Consider the following 22610-nt stretch of genomic DNA (forward strand, 5'->3'; position numbering starts at 1 on the left):
TGATGTTCTATTTTTAATATCATGAACTGTGGATGTTGTAAACTAAACAGTTGATGTTGTGAGTTTAATAGTTGACGTGTGTTCGGGAGGTCATGTGGTTGTCGAAGGTGGAAGTTGAATCTTGTGCACTGTACTTACAGGTGATTTGTAAACCTTCAAACTTGAAATAATTACACATACTAAGCAGGCTTACTTTGCAAAAAAATAATCTCTAACCTGACTTGTGCTGCTTTGTCTGAAATTGTACAAATATGCATTTATGATGTTTTATATGAAATGAACTTCCGTTGTCTGTCACGCAGAAGTTGACTTTGTGTTCACAGGACAGAATAACATGAACACGGGGATTTTCCTTTCAGAGCACAGTGGAGTTGGATTTGAGTGATTTTGTGTCTCAGCTGAACTTCTTGTGTCGCCTTTAGGAAACTGATACACTTTGATGGGACGCTGTTAAGAAGTTAAGATGTTTGGAAAACATCAGTGAACAATAGAGGAGTTTGATTAGACAAGAATAATATCCACCATTAAGTAAGGAACACCTGATTTGTCAAGTTAATGAAAAGCACAAAATACAATAAAAAATCATGGTGATGTATGTTGAGGACATTGGGAAACTTTATTTGAATCATCCTCTACACATCCTGTAATATTAGAAGTTAGAAGTGTTGGAAAGTAACTAAGTACATTTATTCACACACTTTCCTTTTTGAGGGACTCAAGTATTTACATTTTTTTAATTTACTTAATTTTTGACTCGGATTAATAACACAAAATATAACCAACTAACAAATTATGATTATAGGTTGAGATCAGAGTCAGATCTGTGGAAGCGCTTTTCCTACTGTACTCAGCCCAGGGTGACAGAATTGTTTGCCTCTGCAATTTTGCCCCGCAGGCTAAGATAACTGTCACACTGATATATATTTAAACCTAGAGCGTGCTGGTACATGATACACCCCCGACAACAGTTTGATTAAGCTACTTAAACTTCTTTGCTTGTGAAGCCCATGGCACACTGATCAAACAAAACAGCTGACCAAGCTTCAACATGACCTCAGAGTGAGAGTGAAGAGGATATGTACGTTAATTTACAGACACTGTGTACTGTTGTGTTTAAAAGTGGCAAGACATCTTCAAATACACAAGAAATATTTTTTTTTAAATCTGGGGCAAGGAGTGGTTATTAACCCTTCCAGTGACTGATGGTCACCAAAAACCAAATTCTTATGACGGTTTTTTTTTTGTTCAGTTTTACACCTGATAAAATATGAGGGAAAAGTCAAAAAAGACATTTCACGCCATTTTTTCCCCTCAAATTTTCTCTTAGAAATGTGACTTTTTTCGCCATTTTTTCTCAAAATTCTGACTTTCCCCAAAAAAGTTTCTCCTCAAAGTTCTGACTTTTTTTCCTCAAATTTTCTCTCAAAATTTTGACTTTCCCCCCCAAAAGTTACTCCTCAAAATTTTGACTTTATTCCCAAAATTCTGACTTTTTTTTGCCTAAACTTTTTCTGAAAATTTTAACTTCTCCCTCAAATTTTCTCTTAAAATTGTGACTGTTTTCATATTTTTTTCTCAAAATTCTGACTTTTGTTTAAAAACAATTCTCAAATTTCTGACTTTTTTTTGCCAATTTTTTTCCTCAAAATTCTAACTTCCCCCCAAAAAGATTCTCCTCAAAATCCAGACTTTTTCTGCCTAAACTTTTTCTGAAAATTTAAACTTCTCCCTCAAATTTTCTCTTAAACTTTTGACTGACTTTTTTCCCTCAGCTTTTTCTCAAAAGTTTGAAACAAAACTCAAAATTTTCAGAAAAAGTTGAGGGGAAAAAAGTCAGAATTGTGAGGAAAAACTTTTGGGGGTGTTATGACGCTGAGTCATTATTGTGTTTGTATTTGCTGCTGATTTTGTCTCTCCTCCTAAGTGTGTGTGTAACTTGTGTGTGTGTGTGTGTGTGTGTGTGTGTGTGTGTGTGTGTGTGTGTTTCTGATTGTGAGCAGGCTGGACCTGCTGATTGGCTTGCTCAGCTTGATTGCTGACACAGGATTGGTCAGAGGAAGGAGAGGAGCCCTTTTTGAAGCGCCAGCTGACTGCAATCTCCATCTCCACCAACCTTCCACTTCCAACATGGACCAGTGTCTAGTCTGACTCCTGTTTTGTTTGTGATGTACACCAGTTGTGAGTAACTCAGCTGCAGTACAATCTGGTACTTTGTAAATAGACAACCAGTGTGTTAGCATAGTAGGAGGGAGAAGCCGGGCCTTCATTCTAGTAGTAGGTATCTGGATTATTGTGAATATCCCGGTTATTTGGCTCGTATTGATACTGTCGTCTTTAAAATACAGCACGCATTGAAATTAAGGACAAAAAAACTTTATTTTGCAGAAAACCTTACACACTAACAACACACAAAACTCCACATCAGGTCCGGGGGAAGAGAGCAGGTTGAGAATGTCTACTGCTGCAAGAGACAAACACAAAAACAGACAGGGGGGTAAGACAAGGTAATGTGGTGTTATAAGTAAATGCAGTGATGTGTGTGTGTGGATGTGTGTGTTTCACCTTGGCTTTCTGGCTCTGGACAGGCAGGCGGAGTTTAAACTCTGCTGGGAGCTCGTCCTCAGAGTACAGTCTGTCTGAGAAATACACTCTCCTTATCCGACAGTTAGCGTGGATCTGAGAGGAAAACAGCAGGTCAGACATCAGCAGCTGAAAGAGAGTACAGTCAGGGTTGTAGCTGGTTTCTAATCCGTCTCTGTGCACTGACCTGGACACGCAGCGTCTCAACGTAATTGGTCCCATAGGCCCTCCTGGTGAAGTCCGACAGGTCGAACTGAATCTGGTTCCAGCCGTCGTCCAGCTTCATTGGCAAGGTGCAGAGCAACGGGTCCACTCGCGTCGTGCTTCGGTAGGTACTCAACCGAAACCGTCTGCAAATGTTTTTATCATCTAGCACCTGAAAGTTTAAAGATGGGAGAATATGTCCACTTTACTTGTTTATACCACCAAAACACGGAACAGGTCGGCATCTGTGAGAGTGAATATACCCTACCTCGACTTCAAAGGTGAAATACTTCTTCACATTCTTGACGATCATCACAAGAATGGGAAGCTTGATGCCCAGTGTCTTCTTGGGGTCTGCAGGACATGTTATGTAGGTGGTACTACAGAGACGAGAAGAGATGAGGGTGCTTTAATGAGTTGCCCTGAGCTGAAGAATCAGTTCAACAGACAACAAACTCACCAGACGTTTGCCCCCTCGACCTCCAACACCTGGGAGCGGATGTCATTGTCTGTGACTCTCTGGATGTGACCATTTCTCACCTGTGTACACACAGAAAATTATGTATATAAAGGCTGCGCAGTCAATCGAAATATAGTTAGTTAGCTTTAGCACGACCAGCTAAGGAAGCTTGATAAGCTTCATAGCATCCACTCTGAATCGCTGCTTACCTTTTCATCCCATATCTGAAGCGGTTTGCTGCCGATGCTGTAGAAAATAGACAAGAATCTGCCTTGAAATGTGTTTTTAAACATCTTCTCTCAGTTATGTTCGTCCACGATCGCTTTACACGTGTTTAGCACAATGTTAGGTACAGGTTAGCAACAGATTTAGTTCGTAAACACCGTTTACGAACTAAATCTGTTGCTAACCTCTTTATTATTTCTGTTGCTAAGGAACGGAATATTTAAGCGGTTCCATGCTGGTTGTTAAGCGGTGATGCAGCTCTATTTCACGAAGACCCGCCCCCTACTAAGCTTCTGATTGGCTGCTCTTCTAACCCCAACAAGAGCAACCAATCAAGCCAATTAGAGGCAGATAATATTTAATTTAATAATAAAACCCAAATCTTCAATATGAGGGCTCATTTAGTGGTTTGGACACTAATGAATGTGTCACATTGTCACATTCGTCAAATTTAAGTGACTTGCTCAAGACGAACGTATATCAGGGGTGTGTTAAATAGCAGCTAAATAGCTTAAGATTTTTTAACAATAAACTTTATTTACAAAAGCCATAATGTTACAGTTACAGTTTTTCGGGCAAATAAAAATTGGATTTGTATTTATTTTGTATCTGCATGTAGGCAGAGATGACCATTGCATTCATCTTGGTTAAATAATTGTGACTGCAAATTTCCACAAAAGTTGGCCAAAATACGTTGAAACATATTATTTACTGTAATTTTACATTTGTCTTGGGTTCCCCTAGACCAGTGGTGTGACGGGGGGGGGGGAGTCAGGATTTTCAGAAAAAGTTGAAAAAAGTCAGAATTTTGAGGAGAAACTTTTTGGGGGTAATAAAAGTTGGAAATTTAAGAGAGTTTGAAACCAAAGATGGAGTTTTGTTTTTTCTGAAAAGTAACTTTTTCTGAAAAGTAACTTTTTCTGAAGAGTAACTTTTTCTGAAAAGGTAACTTTTTCTGAAAAGGTAACTTTTTTGAAAAGTAACTTTTTGAAAGGTAACTTTTTCTAAAAAGTAACTTTTTCTGAAGAGTAACTTTTTATGAAAAGTAACTTTTTCTGAAAAGTAACGTTATCTGAAAAGTAACTTTTTCTGAAAAAAGTTACTTTAGTAAAAAGAAATTCAGGGAAGTGCATCAGGCTGGACCTGCTGATTGGCTTGCTCAAGCTTGATTGCTGACACAGGATTGGTCAGAGGAAGGAGAGGAGCCCTTTTTGAAGCGCCAGCTGACTGCAATCTCCATCTCCACCAACCTTCCACTTCCAACATGGACCAGTGTCTAGTCTGACTCGTGTTTTGTTTGTGATGTATACTGAATAAACTGATTAAACCGATGTAGGAGTAAGATTTTGTCTTTTGTTTATATTTCTGATTTGTGGCAGGAAGTTAGGGGTAAACAGATTATGTTGTTTGTTGTGTTGGCCTTGTTCTCCCTCTGAAGCAAAATAAATGCTACTTTGAACGTGGCTCCTCTGTGACACTGGCTTTCTTTTGGGGGTGGAAAGAATGGGGAGACACACATCATGGTATGTCTTGGGTTCCCCTAGACCAGTGGTGTGACGGGGGAAAGTCAGGATTTTCAGAAAAAGTTGAAAAAAGTCGGGATTTTGAGGATAAACTTTTTGGGGGTAATAAAAGTTGGACATTTAAGAGAGTTTGAAAACAAAGTTGGAATTTTGTTTTTCTGAAAAGTAACTTTTTCTGGAAAGGTAACTTTTTCTGAAAAGTAACTTTTTCTGAAAAGTAACTTTTTCTAAAAAGTAATTTTATCTGAAAAGTAACTTTTTCTGAAGAGTAACTTTTTCTGAAAAGTAACTTTTTCTGAAACTGAAGAGTAACTTTTTCTGAAAAGTAACTTTTTCTGAAAAGTAACTTTTTCTGAAAAAAGTTACTTTAGTAAAAAGAAATTCAGGGAAGTGCATCAGGCTGGACCTGCTGATTGGCTTGCTCAGCTTGATTGCTGACACAGGATTGGTCAGAGGAAGGAGAGGAGCCCTTTTTGAAGCGCCAGCTGACTGCAATCTCCATCTCCACCAACCTTCCACTTCCAACATGGACCAGTGTCTAGTCTGACTCGTGTTTTGTTTGTGATGTATACTGAATAAACTGATTAAACCGATGTAGGAGTAAGATTTTGTCTTTTGTTTATATTTCTGATTTGTGGCAGGAAGTTAGGGGTAAACAGATTATGTTGTTTGTTGTGTTGGCCTTGTTCTCCCTCTGAAGCAAAATAAATGCTACTTTGAACGTGGCTCCTCTGAGACACTGGCTTTCTTTTGGGGGTGGAAAGAATGGGGAGACACACATCATGGTATGTCTTGGGTTCCCCTAGACCAGTGGTGTGACGGGGGAAAGTCAGGATTTTCAGAAAAAGTTGAAAAAAGTCGGGATTTTGGGGGAAAGTCAGAATTTTGAGGAGAAACTTTTTTGGGGGAATAAAAGTTGGAAATTTAAGAGAGTTTGAAACCAAAGTTGGATTTGTTTTCCCTGAAAAGTAACTTTTTCTAAAAAGTAACTTTTTCTGGAAAGTAACTTTTTCTGGAAAGTAACTTTTTCTGAAAAGTAACTTTTATTGAAAAGTAACTTTTTCTAAAAAGTAACTTTTTCTGAAGAGTAACTTTTTATGAAAAGTAACTTTTTCTGAAGAGTAACTTTCTGAAAAAAGTTACTTTAGTAAAAAGAAATTCAGGGAAGTGCATCAGGCTGGACCTGCTGATTGGCTTGCTCAGCTTGATTGCTGACACAGGATTGGTCAGAGGAAGGAGAGGAGCCCTTTTTGAAGCGCCAGCTGACTGCAATCTCCATCTCCACCGACCTTCCACTTCCAACATGGACCAGTGTCTAGTCTGACTCCTGTTTTGTTTGTGATGTGTACTGAATAAACTGATTAAACCGATGTAGGAGTTGGGTAAGATTTTGTCATTTGTTTATATTTCTGATTTGTGGCAGGAAGTTAGGGGTAAACAGATTATGTTGTTTGTTGTGTTGGCCTTGTTCTCCCTCTGAAGCAAAATAAATGCTACTTTGAACGTGGCTCCTCTGTGACACTGGCTTTCTTTTGGGGGTGGAAAGAATGGGGAGACACACATCATGGTATGTCTTGGGTTCCCCTAGACCAGTGGTGTGACGGGGGGGGGAGTCAGGATTTTCAGAAAAAGTTGAAAAAAGTCGGGATTTTGAGGAGAAACTTTTTGGGGGTAATAAAAGTTGGACATTTAAGAGAGTTTGAAACCAAAGTTGGAATTTTGTTATTTCTGAAAGGTAACTTTTTCTGGAAAGTAACTTTTTCTGGAAAGTAACTTTTACTGAAAAGTAACTTTTTCTAAAAAGTAACTTTTTCTGGAAAGTAACTTTTTCTGAAAATTAACTTTTTCTGAAGAGTAACTTTTTCTGAAAAGTAACTTTTTCTGAAGAGTAACTTTTTCTGAAAAGTAACTTTTTCTGAAAAGTAACTTTTTCTGAAGAGTAACTTTTTCTGAAAAGTAACTTTTTCTGAAGAGTAACTTTTTCTGAAAAAAGTTATTTTAGTAAAAAGAGATTCAGGGAAGTGCATCAGGCTGGACCTGCTGATTGGCTTGCTCAGCTTGATTGCTGACACAGGATTGGTCAGAGGAAGGAGAGGAACCCTTTTTGAAGCGCCAGCTGACTGCAATCTCCATCTCCACCAACCTTCCACTTCCAACATGGACCAGTGTCTAGTCTGACTCATGTTTTGTTTGTGATGTATACTGAATAAATTGATTAAACCGATGTAGGAGTTGGGTAAGATTTTGTCTTTTGTTTATATTTCTGATTTGTGGCAGGAAGTTAGGGGTAAACAGATTATGTTGTTTGTTGTGTTGGCCTTGTTCTCCCTCTGAAGCAAAATAAAAGCTACTTTGAACGTGGCTCCTCTGTGACACTGGCTTTCTTTTGGGGGTGGAAAGAATGGGGAGACACACATCATGGTATGTCTTGGGTTCCCCTAGACCAGTGGTGTGACGGGGGAAAGTCAGGATTTTCAGAAAAAGTTGAAAAAAGTCAGAATTTTGGGGGAAAGTCAGAATTTTGAGGAGAAACTTTTTTGGGGGAATAAAAGTTGGAAATTTAAGAGAGTTTGAAACCAAAGTTGGATTTGTTTTCCCTGAAAAGTAACTTTTTCTAAAAAGTAACTTTTTCTGGAAAGTAACTTTTTCTGGAAAGTAACTTTTTCTGAAAAGTAACTTTTATTGAAAAGTAACTTTTTCTAAAAAGTAACTTTTTCTGAAGAGTAACTTTTTATGAAAAGTAACTTTTTCTGAAGAGTAACTTTCTGAAAAAAGTTACTTTAGTAAAAAGAAATTCAGGGAAGTGCATCAGGCTGGACCTGCTGATTGGCTTGCTCAGCTTGATTGCTGACACAGGATTGGTCAGAGGAAGGAGAGGAGCCCTTTTTGAAGCGCCAGCTGACTGCAATCTCCATCTCCACCAACCTTCCACTTCCAACATGGACCAGTGTCTAGTCTGACTCATGTTTTGTTTGTGATGTATACTGAATAAACTGATTAAACCGATGTAGGAGTTGGGTAAGATTTTGTCATTTGTTTATATTTCTGATTTGTGGCAGGAAGTTAGGGGTAAACAGATTATGTTGTTTGTTGTGTTGGCCTTGTTCTCCCTCTGAAGCAAAATAAAAGCTACTTTGAACGTGGCTCCTCTGTGACACTGGCTTTCTTTTGGGGGTGGAAAGAATGGGGAGACACACATCATGGTATGTCTTGGGTTCCCCTAGACCAGTGGTGTGACGGGGGGGGAAAGTCAGGATTTTCAGAAAAAGTTGAAAAAAGTCAGAATTTTGGGGGAAAGTCAGAATTTTGAGGAGAAACTTTTTTGGGGGAATAAAAGTTGGAAATTTAAGAGAGTTTGAAACCAAAGTTGGATTTGTTTTCCCTGAAAAGTAACTTTTTCTAAAAAGTAACTTTTTCTGGAAAGTAACTTTTTCTGGAAAGTAACTTTTTCTGAAAAGTAACTTTTATTGAAAAGTAACTTTTTCTAAAAAGTAACTTTTTCTGAAGAGTAACTTTTTATGAAAAGTAACTTTTTCTGAAGAGTAACTTTCTGAAAAAAGTTACTTTAGTAAAAAGAAATTCAGGGAAGTGCATCAGGCTGGACCTGCTGATTGGCTTGCTCAGCTTGATTGCTGACACAGGATTGGTCAGAGGAAGGAGAGGAGCCCTTTTTGAAGCGCCAGCTGACTGCAATCTCCATCTCCACCGACCTTCCACTTCCAACATGGACCAGTGTCTAGTCTGACTCCTGTTTTGTTTGTGATGTGTACTGAATAAACTGATTAAACCGATGTAGGAGTTGGGTAAGATTTTGTTTTTTGTTTATATTTCTGATTTGTGGCAGGAAGTTAGGGGTAAACAGATTATGTTGTTTGTTGTGTTGGCCTTGTTCTCCCTCTGAAGCAAAATAAATGCTACTTTGAACATGGCTCCTCTGTGACACTGGCTCTCTTTTGGGGGTGGAAAGAATGGGGAGACACACATCATGGTATGTCTTGGGTTCCCCTAGACCAGTGGTGTGACGGGGGGGGAAAAGTCAGGATTTTCAGAAAAAGTTGAAAAAAGTCGGGATTTTGAGGAGAAACTTTTTGGGGGTAATAAAAGTTGGACATTTAAGAGAGTTTGAAACCAAAGTTGGAATTTTGTTATTTCTGAAAGGTAACTTTTTCTGGAAAGTAACTTTTTCTGGAAAGTAACTTTTACTGAAAAGTAACTTTTTCTAAAAAGTAACTTTTTCTGGAAAGTAACTTTTTCTGAAAATTAACTTTTTCTGAAGAGTAACTTTTTCTGAAAAGTAACTTTTTCTGAAGAGTAACTTTTTCTGAAAAGTAACTTTTTCTGAAAAGTAACTTTTTCTGAAGAGTAACTTTTTCTGAAAAGTAACTTTTTCTGAAAAGTAACTTTTTCTGAAAAAAGTTACTTTAGTAAAAAGAAATTCAGGGAAGTGCATCAGGCTGGACCTGCTGATTGGCTTGCTCAGCTTGATTGCTGACACAGGATTGGTCAGAGGAAGGAGAGGAACCCTTTTTGAAGCGCCAGCTGACTGCAATCTCCATCTCCACCAACCTTCCACTTCCAACATGGACCAGTGTCTAGTCTGACTCATGTTTTGTTTGTGATGTATACTGAATAAATTGATTAAACCGATGTAGGAGTTGGGTAAGATTTTGTCTTTTGTTTATATTTCTGATTTGTGGCAGGAAGTTAGGGGTAAACAGATTATGTTGTTTGTTGTGTTGGCCTTGTTCTCCCTCTGAAGCAAAATAAAAGCTACTTTGAACGTGGCTCCTCTGTGACACTGGCTTTCTTTTGGGGGTGGAAAGAATGGGGAGACACACATCATGGTATGTCTTGGGTTCCCCTAGACCAGTGGTGTGACGGGGGAAAGTCAGGATTTTCAGAAAAAGTTGAAAAAAGTCAGAATTTTGGGGGAAAGTCAGAATTTTGAGGAGAAACTTTTTTGGGGGAATAAAAGTTGGAAATTTAAGAGAGTTTGAAACCAAAGTTGGATTTGTTTTCCCTGAAAAGTAACTTTTTCTAAAAAGTAACTTTTTCTGGAAAGTAACTTTTTCTGGAAAGTAACTTTTTCTGAAAAGTAACTTTTATTGAAAAGTAACTTTTTCTAAAAAGTAACTTTTTCTGAAGAGTAACTTTTTATGAAAAGTAACTTTTTCTGAAGAGTAACTTTCTGAAAAAAGTTACTTTAGTAAAAAGAAATTCAGGGAAGTGCATCAGGCTGGACCTGCTGATTGGCTTGCTCAGCTTGATTGCTGACACAGGATTGGTCAGAGGAAGGAGAGGAGCCCTTTTTGAAGCGCCAGCTGACTGCAATCTCCATCTCCACCAACCTTCCACTTCCAACATGGACCAGTGTCTAGTCTGACTCATGTTTTGTTTGTGATGTATACTGAATAAACTGATTAAACCGATGTAGGAGTTGGGTAAGATTTTGTCATTTGTTTATATTTCTGTTTTGTGGCAGGAAGTTAGGGGTAAACAGATTATGTTGTTTGTTGTGTTGGCCTTGTTCTCCCTCTGAAGCAAAATAAAAGCTACTTTGAACGTGGCTCCTCTGTGACACTGGCTTTCTTTTGGGGGTGGAAAGAATGGGGAGACACACATCATGGTATGTCTTGGGTTCCCCTAGACCAGTGGTGTGACGGGGGGGGAGTCAGGATTTTCAGAAAAAGTTGAAAAAAGTCAGAATTTTGGGGGAAAGTCAGAATTTTGAGGAGAAACTTTTTTGGGGGAATAAAAGTTGGAAATTTAAGAGAGTTTGAAACCAAAGTTGGATTTGTTTTCCCTGAAAAGTAACTTTTTCTAAAAAGTAACTTTTTCTGGAAAGTAACTTTTTCTGGAAAGTAACTTTTTCTGAAAAGTAACTTTTATTGAAAAGTAACTTTTTCTAAAAAGTAACTTTTTCTGAAGAGTAACTTTTTATGAAAAGTAACTTTTTCTGAAGAGTAACTTTCTGAAAAAAGTTACTTTAGTAAAAAGAAATTCAGGGAAGTGCATCAGGCTGGACCTGCTGATTGGCTTGCTCAGCTTGATTGCTGACACAGGATTGGTCAGAGGAAGGAGAGGAGCCCTTTTTGAAGCGCCAGCTGACTGCAATCTCCATCTCCACCGACCTTCCACTTCCAACATGGACCAGTGTCTAGTCTGACTCCTGTTTTGTTTGTGATGTGTACTGAATAAACTGATTAAACCGATGTAGGAGTCGGGTAAGATTTTGTTTTTTGTTTATATTTCTGATTTGTGGCAGGAAGTTAGGGGTAAACAGATTATGTTGTTTGTTGTGTTGGCCTTGTTCTCCCTCTGAAGCAAAATAAATGCTACTTTGAACGTGGCTCCTCTGTGACACTGGCTCTCTTTTGGGGGTGGAAAGAATGGGGAGACACACATCATGGTATGTCTTGGGTTCCCCTAGACCAGTGGTGTGACGGGGGGGGAAAAGTCAGGATTTTCAGAAAAAGTTTTAAAAAGTCGGGATTTTGAGGAGAAACTTTTTGGGGGTAATAAAAGTTGGACATTTAAGAGAGTTTGAAACCAAAGTTGGAATTTTGTTATTTCTGAAAGGTAACTTTTTCTGGAAAGTAACTTTTTCTGGAAAGTAACTTTTACTGAAAAGTAACTTTTTCTAAAAAGTAACTTTTTCTGGAAAGTAACTTTTTCTGAAAATTAACTTTTTCTGAAGAGTAACTTTTTCTGAAAAGTAACTTTTTCTGAAGAGTAACTTTTTCTGAAAAGTAACTTTTTCTGAAAAGTAACTTTTTCTGAAGAGTAACTTTTTCTGAAAAGTAACTTTTTCTGAAAAGTAACTTTTTCTGAAAAAAGTTACTTTAGTAAAAAGAAATTCAGGGAAGTGCATCAGGCTGGACCTGCTGATTGGCTTGCTCAGCTTGATTGCTGACACAGGATTGGTCAGAGGAAGGAGAGGAGCCCTTTTTGAAGCGCCAGCTGACTGCAATCTCCATCTCCACCAACCTTCCACTTCCAACATGGACCAGTGTCTAGTCTGACTCCTGTTTTGTTTGTGATACACACCAGTTGTGAGTAACTCAGCTGCAGTACAATCTGGTACTTTGTAAATGAGACAGTGTGTTGAAACATTCTGAACAATGTTTTTTTTTCACTCTTTTTCAAATGATAAAGGAAAAAAAAATCTCCTGAAAAAAGTTTTTCCTGAAAATTTTTTTCTTTCACTCGGCTTCAAACCTGAATTATTTTTTTTTTGTTGAGTTTGACACCTGGAAAAAAGTTTCTTCACTGGGCTTCACACATGGAAAAAGTTTTTCTTCTCACATATTTTCACAGGTGGAAAAAGAATTAAGGAAGTTAATTTAGAAAGATTATCCTAAAAAACTAACATGAACAGGAGAAAAACTATGTGGATCAGACTTAGAAAATGGATTGAACTGAATATTGAATATTGTAGTAAAAGATGTAACTCAGTAAGTGTAAATATGCAGTAATTACTTCAAAATATTCATTTATTTTTAACATTTAGTAACATCGTCACACCACGCGCTGTGAACAGTTTAGTTCATTTGACTCAAGAAGCAGGAGAACTGATATGGCAAGCTTGTAAAGTTTATTTTCATGTGTAAATGTTTGTTACTGATTGTTTTTTCTCATCCGTTTTGTTAATGAAGAAGAACAGACAGAAAGCATTCACAAAGTAAGAAAACATTTATAGATAACATACGTACATACAATATATCGATGTGATAAAACACAGTATCACATGTCCTGGAGGAAGCAAGAAACATCTCTGGTCAGAGGAATTCACAGCAAACGTCATCGTCAGAGACGTCAGTAAGCGTCTGATTTCTCACTTTCATGTCCTTTAAACTTTAAAGATTCAAAGACTCCTTACAGACTCATCGTTTCTGTAACACTTCCAGCAGGAGTGAGACATCTTCGACAGCGACGTCTGCTGTGATTTCCAGTTGTGTGAAACGACCATGCACGTCGTTTGGGTGAGTGTGAGATGAAACAAACTGTACACCGACAGAGACACATTTACAGTTTACAACGTATGAACCACATGTGAGTTTTACCACTCTGTTGCAGGCACAATGAAAAACAAAGTTCAAGAAAACTGAGGCGCCACACAAATCAACTGCTCACTGTTGTTAAAAAAACAAAAAGTAAAGTCAAAGAAAAGCCCTTCAGAGATCGAAGATGGATTGTTTCCACTTTTTGAATGATGATAAAAACTGGAATGTTTGCAGATTTCACACATCTGTCATTGGCTTTTCAATCCCTGTTCAACTTCCTGTTTCATTTAAATTCTTATTTTGGTTTTTCAGCAGCGCCAACATGAACATTATGCTGACAACAGTGGTAAAAACACACCGTCTAAGCAGAGTGTGTGTACGTGAGGCTGAAAACACTTCCGACTAAAAGAAATCATAATGTACCTCGAATATTCGCACACAGTCGATCCCACCCATCGTTACCCGGTACTGTAAAACCTCCACGCCAACTTTTATTATTGCTGCTTCTTCATGGCACAAATAATAGAAACAATACATTGTGTTATTCATACTATTATGTTCTCATTTGCCATGCAAGCTCACTACAGTACTGCTTCTATATTAGCTTATATTACACAGAGCGACGAAAGAAATCAGAGAACGGAGCAGGTTCATGTTCGATTAGCCACACACAGTGCCAGACTAACTTCTACAGCTGGTTTTACAGTTTGTGAGTAGATACAAAAGGATTATTATTATTGTCAATATCACACAAAATAATGGTTATGATAGTAATAGCAATATTTATAATAATAAAAAAAACACATTCTCAGGGCATCACAAATATAATGAACCAAAGGGGGCCAAACGTAATGTTTGAAATAATTTAAACATTTCTGACATTCATTCCTTCGGGTGTTTTTTTATGTACAGTATATATTTATATTTGTATAGAAGTAGTGCTTCATTTTTAGAAATACAAATGAAAAAAAAAGAACACAAAAGGGCTGCATTCTGTGAATGCTGTGCAAATAACATCTTTTTACATCAAATCTCCGGACCTTACCGTCATGACAGACACACCGCACCCTCCCTCGTATTCTTCACAAGCACTCTCAGAAAGTTCAACTCGTGACTCATTCAAAACTTTGATTTTTAAACCAACACGTCTGCAACAGACTGCAGTCGACTTTGATTCTGGCAATTCAGCAAAGAAAAGAACTCATCCGTCCCGTCGAGCCGCTTTACGAGCCAAAGAGGTTCTGATAATAGAACCTCCCCCGCCGACAACGCCGGTTTACAAACACACCGGCTGAAGTCGGACAACTTCTTCGTCCCACGTTTCAAATCACACTGTGACATCTTAACTCTCATCTGATACAAGACAACACGGCCTCTACGAAGAAGAAGAAGAAGAAGAAGAAGAAGAAAAATGAAGAGCACAAGCATGTCGGCATGCATCACACCTCAAACCTTCTCCTCTTCCTCACCTGCCCTCATTTTACCTGCCAGCAGGAAATGAAACTTCACTGGGACTGCAGAGAAACACAGCGGAGGATTGTTTCTGTGATCGCTCTCATGCTACATACTGATCAGACCCTCAGCACTGACTCACCGGACAAGAGTTGCTTCTGCAGTGTTGGCACCTCATCTATTCAACAGCCTTTGAAGCTACAATCAAACGTTAACTGAGGAAGACCACCAGTCGTTCTGTAACAGTCGCATCAGCTGCACGGCAACCGCTGACTGTGTCGTCACTGGTGTTTAAGAAACTCTGTCTAACTGCGCTGATACCAGTAGCGGTCTTCGCAGCCAACATGCTTTTGGTTTCAGAGAAGAAGCAGCAACAGATACTGGCTCCTCTTCTCCGCATTTATCACCCACAATCCCTCAGAAACTGCCACGAGTAGTGAAACACAAAGAAAAAAGTCAACAGACGACCACCTACATCTTAAAATCTCTTGATCGAAGGACTGTTTTCTATGAGCGCCATCAGTCGAATGCTGCCTTTAAAATCACGAACATGACTTCAGAGCAGTGTTTTCTTGCAAGAGGCTCATGGGAAACACAGTTAAGAGTTATTTAACACCGCCGTATGCCAATCTAGTGTACATCGTACTGACAAATGTTGCCAAAATAGGGAGAAAAAACTGAAAAAAGATGCTGAAGAATAGAAATAAATGAAAAGGAAAATCAAAAAGTCTTTCACAACAGCTCCAAGGTCACACTGGGAGTTAATACAATTATTTTTTCATATTCTTTTTCAGTCAAGAAAAACGTGACAGCAGTGTCTCACAAACATGTATGTACACACTACACAAACTTGCTTTTAAACTCGTGACGTGAAGCGTAAAATCACTCAGAAGGTGAAGCATCCGGGATGTTAAATTAAGTTTTACAGACAGAATAGAATAATAACCGAAACAGTGCGACGTCCCAAAGAAAGAGTGTCTAAAATGCCAGTCCTCGAGCTGTCCGCTAAGATTCGACAACGATCGACCAAAGAAAAGAAAGTAAAAAGTCAGAAAGTGTTTTTTGTTTTCTTTCTCAGAAGTCGAGGAAATAAGAAGACGAGTGCAAAGTCTTGAGTCACGTTGTTGGGATGATGATGATGATGAAGACAAACAGTGATGATGATTCCTTTTTCTCCATGTTTTTATATGATATGCAGTCGGACGAGGCAGCAGAGATCAGTTGTGGCTGACAGGAGTGATTTTAAGTTTAACTGGTGTTGGTGATGCGTTCATGTCACGGGAAAACATCTGTAAAAATGCATTTCTAACGTCACCCTTTAAAATATCTCCACATTACTGACTTCTGAGATCACCAACAAATAAATATCTGTAGTCACACGTAGATTATCAGGTATGTATTGAACAAATGTGATGATTTAAGTGATTCTGTGATCAAAATGCTTAAAATTTGCATATTTTTCTTCACTTTTTTGGCCAAAGTCTTGCAAAGAATTTGCAAATTAGAACGATTAAAACTCATTCGAGGTGTTGTATGCCAGAGACAACACAGTCATCGTGTTCCTCCATGTCACTCCCATCCCTAATCTGATTACTGACACTTGTAAGTCTAGAAATCCACCTAAACGTTACTGAAAGTTAAAGAAAAGTTAAATCATGACATTAAAGTTAAATTTTCCGAAGCGTACTGTAACTCTGAACCAGCAAGTCACTCTAATTTAGTTTTTTCCGTGACATGAATGCAGCAAAACAACTGGTGTTCGTCAAGCGTGACGGAGCGCCTTGACGTGATGCGGTGACTGTTCATGTCTGGAGGAGCGTTTGTTAAACCCTCCCAGGTGTGATGGCGTCCCCCGGCGGGTCCTCGCAGCAGTGATGAGAGCTGATGTGCGCGGTGATAGGTGGCATCTGAGGAGGTCTAGATGGATTTTGAGGAATCCTGTTTGCTGATGAGAACTTCCAGGAGGCGGAGTTTGGCCTTGATCCTCTTGTACTCCCTGTACTCCTCCAGCATCGGCACCCGGTCCTCCTTCTGAACATTTCTGCAGCAGAGGACGGAGACAGAGGAGAAAAACTTTTAATTTCATGTCCTGAAGAAGTCCCTGCTTTGTCCTCTCAGTGACACATGCTTACTGTTCCTACACCAGCAGCTACTGATAAGTTGTCTTTGAGCAAACTAAGAGCTGTTTTCCAGCAGGCTCACACAATCTGAATATCTGTATATTGGCTATTTTAGAAGTAATTCAGGTTTAAGACTCGACTTTTAACATTTAACGACTCTTGACAGGTTTCTTTCAAGGCAACAGCAGGAATTTAAGGCTCCAGGATCACTTGATCTGTCATAGTGGTCACCTCCAAAGGCATAAAGGGTGTTTGTCAATCTTAATAATAATGGCCAAATGTTTATATAACTGCAGCATGGATTTTCAACTGCAATCTGTTTTGTGCAATTACCAACCCACATATCAGACAAGATAACACTGCCTAGAAAAAATAGAGTTAAATTGAATTAATTACCAATTATTTTATAATCACTTCATCGGTTTAAGTAATTATTTGAGAAAAAGAGAGAGAGGAACGACTCTGAATCTATTACGCTCACAGTCTTGACTTTGTCTGTGTTCATGTGGGCGACTGTGTTTCCACCCACCTTCCGTTATGCTGATAAAAATCTTCCTCGAACTCCCGGATGGTCTTCCTCAGTTTCTTCTTCTCTGCTCTGGCTTTCCACAGCTGTTCCAGCAGCTCTGGCCTGGAGGAAGATGGGATACATGAGAAAGCTGCCATGGTGCTGAGAAAACAGTTCAAGTTACCGAGATAATGTAAGAAAAACAACAACAACAACAACAACAAAAACAAAACGTAAACATTAAGACTTGACATCAGAGAGAACAGGAGGACAGGAAGTGAGGTCACTGAGACCAAGAAGTGGACTGTGGTGGTGTGAGGGATCAGCTGTCAGGGTCAAACCTGAGCCGATGAAGAAGATTATCCTTGTGTGTGTGTGTGTGTGCGTGTGTGTGTGCGTGTGTGCGTGTGTGTAGCAGCTATGTGTTTGGCGACACGGTAACCAGATTACAGACTCATCAGATAAAACCTGTTTGTTTACCGTCTCACATTATTCCTGCTGGTGTCTGCACAGTCAGCAAGGTTTGAGATACTCAGTTTTTTTTTTTTTACAGGTGTACAGGAAGTACATGATCTGTGTATGTGTGTGTGTGTGTGTGTGTGTGTTCTTACATAGACGAGGCGTTGGAGCTGGACAGCCGCAGGTCCAGCGCCAGCCTCCCCGACCCCTCCTCCATCTTGGCTGTCATTGGGCAGTTGCCCTGCCTGTCAGGTTGGTTCTGGCTCCTCTCGGGTCCGTCAGTCGGGGTCATAACGTCGACGGCCATGATGACCTCGGAGCTCTGCATCTCCCCACCGCTGCTCTCCGCCTCCTCCTCCTCCTCCTCTTCTTCCTCCTCCTCCTTCTCCTCCTCCCGCTCGTCTTCTTCTCCTTCTCCTCCTTCTTTTTCTTTCCGCTCGTCCTCCTCCTCCTCTTTGATCTCCTCCCAGAAATGAGCCGTTTCGCCCTCGATGATTGGCTGGAGGGTCTGACTTCGCCTCTTACTGGAGGGGGACACCTGGGGGAGAGAGCGGGGAGGTTTATATTAACAGTTGTCCTACGCTGCATCTTGTGTGTTGTTGTGATTGTGTGTACGTACTGTGACAGGCGTGATGCTGACTCTGGTGAGCATCTGTTTGACCAATCTGTAGCGGTCGTAGAGAGGCTTCACCACCAGACGCTCCTCTCTGGTCACCTGAGAGATCGAGGCAAAGTTTAAATTATGAAACAGCTTCACAGAACAAATCAGATCCAGGAAGGATTCAGGATGTCGGTAACTCACCGGTCGACCGTGCAGGCCCTCGTAGTGCAGCAGGTTCTTCTGAAGGACCGTCTTCTCACAGGACAGCTGCTCCTTGGTCATCTTCTACAGAGACACAGTTTTTTTACAACCTTTAACTAAACCACTCTGCCCAAACTGCTCCAACTTTAATTCAGGACTGACTGATTATCGGTTCCGATTCTTCCAACAATGATGAACGCGTACATCGTTATCTATAATTCTCTATGAGCTCGGCTTTTCACCATCACTGCTGTGGTAGCCTGTCTACATCGGCTGCCTGTTTCTTTCAGAATTGATTTTAAGATCTTATCGATTACTTTTAAAGCTCCTCAGGGCCCTGCTCCGGATTAGACTTCAGACCTTTTAATACCTTATGAACCTGTGCGCACGTTAAGATCCTCGGGCAGTGGTCTTTTGTCTAGTTCAGCGTTCAGGCTTAAAACTAAAGCTGACAGGAGCTTTTGCTACCAAACAAACACGAGGCTCTGAACCGACCTGCCCGAGGAAATAAGGCTGTCTGAGTCAGTTTCTTTTTCAAGTCTTTACTAAAAACGTTCTTTTATCGTAAAGAAAATCCTGATTCTATTGTTTTAATTTGTTGTTGTTTGTTTATTATTCTAGATTTTATTTTTGCTCTGCTTGTATGTTTTATCTTTGTGGTATTTAATTCATTTTATATATTTAAAGCATTTTGCACTTTGTTTTGAAGTATTGTATAAATAAAGTTCATCATCATTTTTACTTCTGGCTCCTCTGGTCCGTCAGTCTGGGTCACAACGTCGACGGCCATGATGACATCAGAGCTCTGCATCTCCACCGCCGCTGCTCTTTTTATTAGTTCGTTTGTCAGCAGAATTACACAAAATCTACTGAACGCATTTCCACGAAACTTGGATGGAGGATGGGTCTCGGCTCACAATAGATCCCATTAACTTTTGGTGCTGATTCAGATAAAGGGACGGGCATACAGGATTTTTTTCTCACTTTCTTTAACATTATGACAGAGGGTGCTTTTCAACAATTATGTTAATTTTCTCGGCGAATAATGCATTGATGAAAAAAAACAGTCGTATTAAGGTGACTGGTATCTATGAGTGAGTATAAAAGGGGACCACTCAATCGTTTGCTGGTTCCAGCTTCTTAAATGTGGTGATTATCTGCTTTTCTTTGACATTACTGGCAGGAAATGAAGAGACTTTGGGTTTTGGACTGTTGGTTGGACAAAAGAAGCAATTTGAAACACCTGTTTTGGTGTGTAGGACTTTGCCATGAGTCCAGTCTCTGATGAAAAAAAGATCAGCTGCTAACCTTGATGTCATCCGGCCAGCCGTCCTCCTGCTTCTTCCCTTTGACCCTGCGCTGGATGAGCTCCAGTGTTTCCTCCCGGGTGGGATGCTGACCCTTGGCCTCCACCGCTGCATCGTGAGCGCCTTGGTCCAGCGTGGAGCCGAAGCTCTTGGGTAAAGTGTTGCTGCGAGGACGAGTCTGGGGGCCGAGCTCGCTCTCTGCACGGTGTTTGGCATCTGTAAGGACGAGGAAGACAGGAAGATGAGGAAAGACATGAAGGAGAGAAACAAAGGGGAGGGGATACAGAGGGTAAAGCACGAAAGAAGGAACAAAAATGGGTTAAAAAGAGAAAATCTTCTGCCAGCACATAAAACATCTTTCACTGGATGATCAGACATGCAGGAGTCTGACACACAGCTGCGATGGTTCAAGTCAGCCAGCCAGTCACAATGTGAGGAGAAAGACAATCATGCTTACACAAGAAGACAAAACCACAACACCGGACACAGTCTGAACCCAAACACAGCAAGCAAAAAACCTCCTCCTGAGCATATTCTAACATCGTCGGAGTGTAAAAAACAATTTAAAAAATCAAGACATTGAAAAGCCCCTGAGTCTGTCCAAATTTTAGGATTCAGTTCTGCTGCCTGCTGGATTTTGCAGCATCGATAATAAAGGCAGAAACAAGGTCCACACAAGCATTAAAACGACAGCTGTGCGAGCGGGAGGGTTTTGAATGGAGTGCAAAGCAGTGAGGCGTCACTTCATCTCATGCTCCACTTTCGCTCCGGTACCGCTCCGGTACTGCTCACACGTCAGTCTGAACTGAAGCCTCCGACTTTGGCCAAACTTGTATTCTTCAAGGTGAACTGTAGATAAGGCAAGCAACTCCTGTACTGGTTATTTTAAAGTGCATTATATTTTATGTAACCTGCAAATTGGGAGCAATTTTAAAGGTAAGTCAGTTTTAACAAGTCAGAAACTTATAATTTGGTATCATACCTGATATATTTTTTATTTAAAGGTGCGGTATGTAAGAATTTTGGTTTGAAACACTTAAAAAAAGTGTGAAGAAACAACATTTTTGTTGTTATGTCAAAAACATCCGTATGTATTGTGTTGCAGAAGCCAACTAGCTAACGGCAGCTACAGTTAGCAGCAATTAGCAGTTATATGCCGCCCCCTTGTTTGGAGTGACCTTACATAAAAAGGTGGCCAATTCTTACATATTGCATCTTTAATTAGGCTCAGTGAGTAACGAGCTGAAAATCTCACGGCGTTAAGATATCAAGGTGACAGAATCCAGATTTCAGCAAAGAGGGAAATCGATCTTGTGTCGCTCGAAGTTCAGATACTTGTGTGGACGATGTTTCTGCCATGTCAGCACCATTTTGGTGCTTAAATTAAACTGTTGTTTCCTTGTAGAAACAGTATATACTGTTTAAAATGTTCAGGTATTATTTATATATGATAATAACAGGAAATAACCTCCTTTATGCCTACAGCATATTGATTGATGACATTGGTATAATGTCCACAGTAAAAAGTTTAAGAGTACAGTTCATGATTACATAAAAACATTGTCAGCAGTTAATCAACACTTAAACAAAAATGTATCGATAAATCCCTGCATTAAAACAAAGTAATTAACAGCGTCAGGTCACACTTTAGAGAGAAACCCGTGGTTAAATGTCCAGTTTCAACAGGAAATACACCAAAGCAAAGAAGCACGATGCTCTCACAATGCCGCCTCATTGTGACTGTCAGTAGTGAAGGTGTTGTCTACTTACTGAGGGGTTGGTACTTACTGAGGTGATACGGTCTAGAGCTCAGGCCTGAGTAGGGGTGGAGCGGGGGGGTGAGTGTGTGATGGGGAGGTGAGCAGATAGAGGAGGAGGAGGAGGAGGAGGAGGAGGGAGAGGAAGGGGAGGAGTAGGGAGCATGGTGGCGTCTGTATGAATGCAGCAAAGCCTGGTGCCTCAGCGTGCTTCTGGGTAAAAGGTGGTGCTGGCGTCCTGGTTGGCCGATCGGTCAATCAATCAATCAATGGGTCGTTGGGCGATAGGAGGAGGAGGGAGGAAAGTGGAGAGCGGGTGCTCGTGTTATTGTTGTTTTCAATTGTTGATTTGATACAGAGAGAGAAATGTTTCGGCCACTGCGTTCTCCAAACAGGAGAGGCGTCACCTCAGCGTCATGGGGTTGGTTCAGAACGGTGAAACGATGCACAAGAGACACGTCACAGTGTAGAAAACTATCTATACACATCAGATATGTCATATTTTACACTCTAATCGCCATTTCATCAAAAGAATAAAACATCTGAAGCATCAAGTTTAACTCTGATCAGGAAGATTATTTTGTAGATTATTTCTTTACCAAGAAATATCGACATTTCTAAAAATTCTGCAAACTGTTTATGAATAACTTCAAGTCTTATCCACCGTTTCACCGTACTGAACTCACCACAGAACTAATGAATGTGGGTTCACAAGGACGCACCAGCACACTGGAGGGTGGGAGCCACGTCAACTCCTGACACGTGTGTGTCTGTGAGTGTTTGTGTGTTAGACCAGCACACATGCAATGTTGTTACAAAGGTCAAAGGTTCGGAGTGGGGAAGGTCAAGCTGTCCAGCGTGGAACAGGATGGCACACAGGCACTCTAACCCCGACACACACACACACACACACACACACACACACACACACACACACACACACACACACACAAATGCACATTCACAGGAAATAGAGCGAGTGGTTCTACCTTTAATCTGCCTGCGGATCTTTGTGAGGTCGGTCATCCACTTGAGGACTTTAGGGTTGGCCGCCTTGTCTCCGTGAGAAGGCTGCAGAGAAAAGAATATATTTCACTGAAAATGTCAAGACAACACTACAGAAGTTGCTCCACCTCCCTTTGACGGGTGTGAATCAGCATCTTCCTATAAACACTAAGTGCAGTGCATCTGTGCATGTTAGATGTTGCAG

General features: G+C 40.1%; 2 protein-coding genes across 4 annotated transcripts in view; both read right to left on the reverse strand.

The window, feature by feature from the left end:
* Nucleotides 1-2455: 2455 nt before the first annotated feature.
* Nucleotides 2456-3537, reverse strand: LOC141013051 (cilia- and flagella-associated protein 20-like). The gene is made up of 6 exons (XM_073486588.1): nucleotides 3454-3537; nucleotides 3245-3324; nucleotides 3053-3164; nucleotides 2768-2956; nucleotides 2563-2676; nucleotides 2456-2461 (listed from the first exon to the last, which is right to left on the reverse strand). The coding sequence occupies exons 1-6, from the start codon at nucleotides 3535-3537 to the stop codon at nucleotides 2456-2458; spliced, it is 585 nt and encodes a 194-aa protein (XP_073342689.1).
* A 9032-nt stretch (nucleotides 3538-12569) lies between these two features.
* fam13b (family with sequence similarity 13 member B) overlaps nucleotides 12570-22610 on the reverse strand; it is a 75746-nt gene continuing 65705 nt past the window's right edge. For 2 of the 3 annotated variants that reach the window (XM_073486323.1, XM_073486324.1), the window contains exons 17-24: nucleotides 22390-22471; nucleotides 21432-21638; nucleotides 19645-19859; nucleotides 18337-18420; nucleotides 18154-18249; nucleotides 17687-18072; nucleotides 17097-17198; nucleotides 12570-16488 (exon numbers count right to left, since the gene is read on the reverse strand). In XM_073486323.1, coding sequence (XP_073342424.1) covers nucleotides 16365-16488; nucleotides 17097-17198; nucleotides 17687-18072; nucleotides 18154-18249; nucleotides 18337-18420; nucleotides 19645-19859; nucleotides 21432-21638; nucleotides 22390-22471 — 1296 coding nt within the window. In that variant the 3' untranslated portion in view covers nucleotides 12570-16364. The remainder of the gene's footprint in view (nucleotides 16489-17096; nucleotides 17199-17686; nucleotides 18073-18153; nucleotides 18250-18336; nucleotides 18421-19644; nucleotides 19860-21431; nucleotides 21639-22389; nucleotides 22472-22610) is intronic. The other variant, XM_073486325.1, reaches the window with a different exon arrangement.

Source organism: Pagrus major, chromosome 18 (assembly GCF_040436345.1).
Source record: "Pagrus major chromosome 18, Pma_NU_1.0".
NCBI lineage: Eukaryota > Metazoa > Chordata > Actinopteri > Spariformes > Sparidae > Pagrus > Pagrus major.